Here is a 1,915-nt window from a genome sequence, read left to right as displayed (position 1 = left end):
ATAACTATTACAATCAGATTCTATAATGAAGAGACATAAGAATTTATCTCTCTTGGTGAGATTATGCAAATAAAAATGGAATTCTTCAAAGCTCTTCTGATAGGTTGTGAAAGAATCCTGATTATTGTAGCTGACGATCTGTACTCTGAACTCTATGCTCACTGATGTTCTAGATAATGCACTGTAGTGCACTAAACTTTTTTGCTAAATAATTAAAAGAAATAATGTTTCTTTTAAAAATTCTGTATACCTTTAATAGGGAGCATTCACTTGGAAACTATCAAATATGCTCTTTGAAAATACTATATTAATTCCTCAAGCACGACGCAGGGTGGCGCTGCAGGCTAAGATTGTGAATAAACCCCGAAAGGTGCCTGTATCCTATTGTCACTTTAGAGGGAATCAAAAACACAGACGAAAAGCTTTTCACGCAGTACGGAGGTATCATCGGGTTAGGACCACAAAACACTAAACTTTTTTTTTTTTTTAAAAAGCCACTTGGTGACAATACCTCCAAAGAAGAAAACAGAAATTTGTATCTCCACCCTTTTGGTGAGGGCTGAAGGATTACATACAAGCAAACGGACCCTAACATGGAGAAGCTAAAGAGAATTCAACCAATCAGGCAAGTATTGGCCTTAATTTTTATAGCGTTCTTCTCTATGGCTGACCCAGAGCCTATTCGCTACTCTGTACAGGAGGAAACAGAGGGTGGCTCCTTCATAGCCCATCTGACTAAAGACCTGGGCCTGGAAACGGGGGAACTGGCAGTCCATTCAGCACGGGTGGTTTCTGATCATTACAAGCAGCATTTGTTGCTGGATCCTCAGACTGGAGATTTGTTATTGAGGGAGACCCTAGACCGGGAAGAGCTTTGTGGGCCTGCTGAACCATGTGTGCTGCATTTCCAGGTCTTCCTTGAAATGCCAGTGCAATTTTTTCAGGGAGAATTATGGATTCAGGACATTAATGATCACTCCCCAACGTTCCCGGATGGGAAAGTGCTCTTGAAAATACCTGAAAGCAGCCAGCCAGGGACTGTATTTCCCCTGAAATCAGCCCAAGATTTGGATGTGGGCAGCAACGGGATTCAAACATACACAATCAGCCCTAATGATCATTTTCACGTTCTCACTCGAAATAACAGTGAGGGCATGAAATTCCCAGACCTGGTACAGGACAAGCCACTGGATCGGGAGGAGCAGGCTGAGTACAGCTTAATTCTCACGGCTCTGGATGGCGGGTCTCCACCGAGGTCTGGCACTGTCATGGTTCAAATCCTGATCCTGGATGTCAATGACAATGCTCCTGAGTTTGTGGACACCCCATATGAGGTTCAGGTGCTGGAGAGCTGCCCCTTAAATTCCCTCATCCTGACTGTCTCAGCTAGAGACAAGGATGCTGGACATTTTGGAAGTGTTTCCTATGGCTTGTTCCAGCCATCAGATGAAATTAAACGAACTTTCTCAATACATGAAGTCACGGGAGAAATCCGACTGCAAAAGAAACTGGATTATGAAAAAATTAAGTCTTACCGTGTGGAAATTGAGGCCACAGATGGAGGAGGCCTTTCTGGGAAAGGAACAGTAGTGATAGAGGTGGTGGACGTGAATGACAATGCCCCTGAACTGACCATAACCTCACTCACCACCTCCATCCCAGAAAATGCTCCTGAGAGCATTGTCTCTATTTTCCGCGTGGGAGACAGAGATTCTGAAGACAATGGGAAGATGATTTGTTCTATTCCAGACAATCTTCCATTCATTCTAAAACAGACTTTTAAGAACTTTTACACCCTGGTAACAGAGACCCTTCTGGACAGAGAGACAAGGGTGGAATACAACATCACCATCACTGTCACCGACTTGGGGACACCCAGGCTCAAAACCCAGCACACCATAACAGTGCAGGTCTC

General features: G+C 43.8%; 1 protein-coding gene across 1 annotated transcript in view; it reads left to right on the top strand.

Moving 5' to 3' along the window:
- Positions 1-447: 447 nt before the first annotated feature.
- LOC111813388 (protocadherin beta-4-like) overlaps positions 448-1,915 on the top strand; it is a 24,040-nt gene continuing 22,572 nt past the window's right edge. Inside the window, exon 1 of the mRNA XM_023704050.1 lies at positions 448-1,910. Coding sequence (XP_023559818.1) covers positions 594-1,910 — 1,317 coding nt within the window. The 5' untranslated portion in view covers positions 448-593. The remainder of the gene's footprint in view (positions 1,911-1,915) is intronic.

The sequence above is a fragment of the Octodon degus genome, unplaced genomic scaffold (genome assembly GCF_000260255.1).
Source record: "Octodon degus isolate 3935 unplaced genomic scaffold, OctDeg1.0 scaffold00185, whole genome shotgun sequence".
Taxonomy (NCBI): Eukaryota; Metazoa; Chordata; class Mammalia; order Rodentia; family Octodontidae; genus Octodon; species Octodon degus.
The sequence above is the reverse complement of the archived record's forward strand: the minus strand, read 5'-3'. Positions and strand labels throughout refer to the sequence as shown.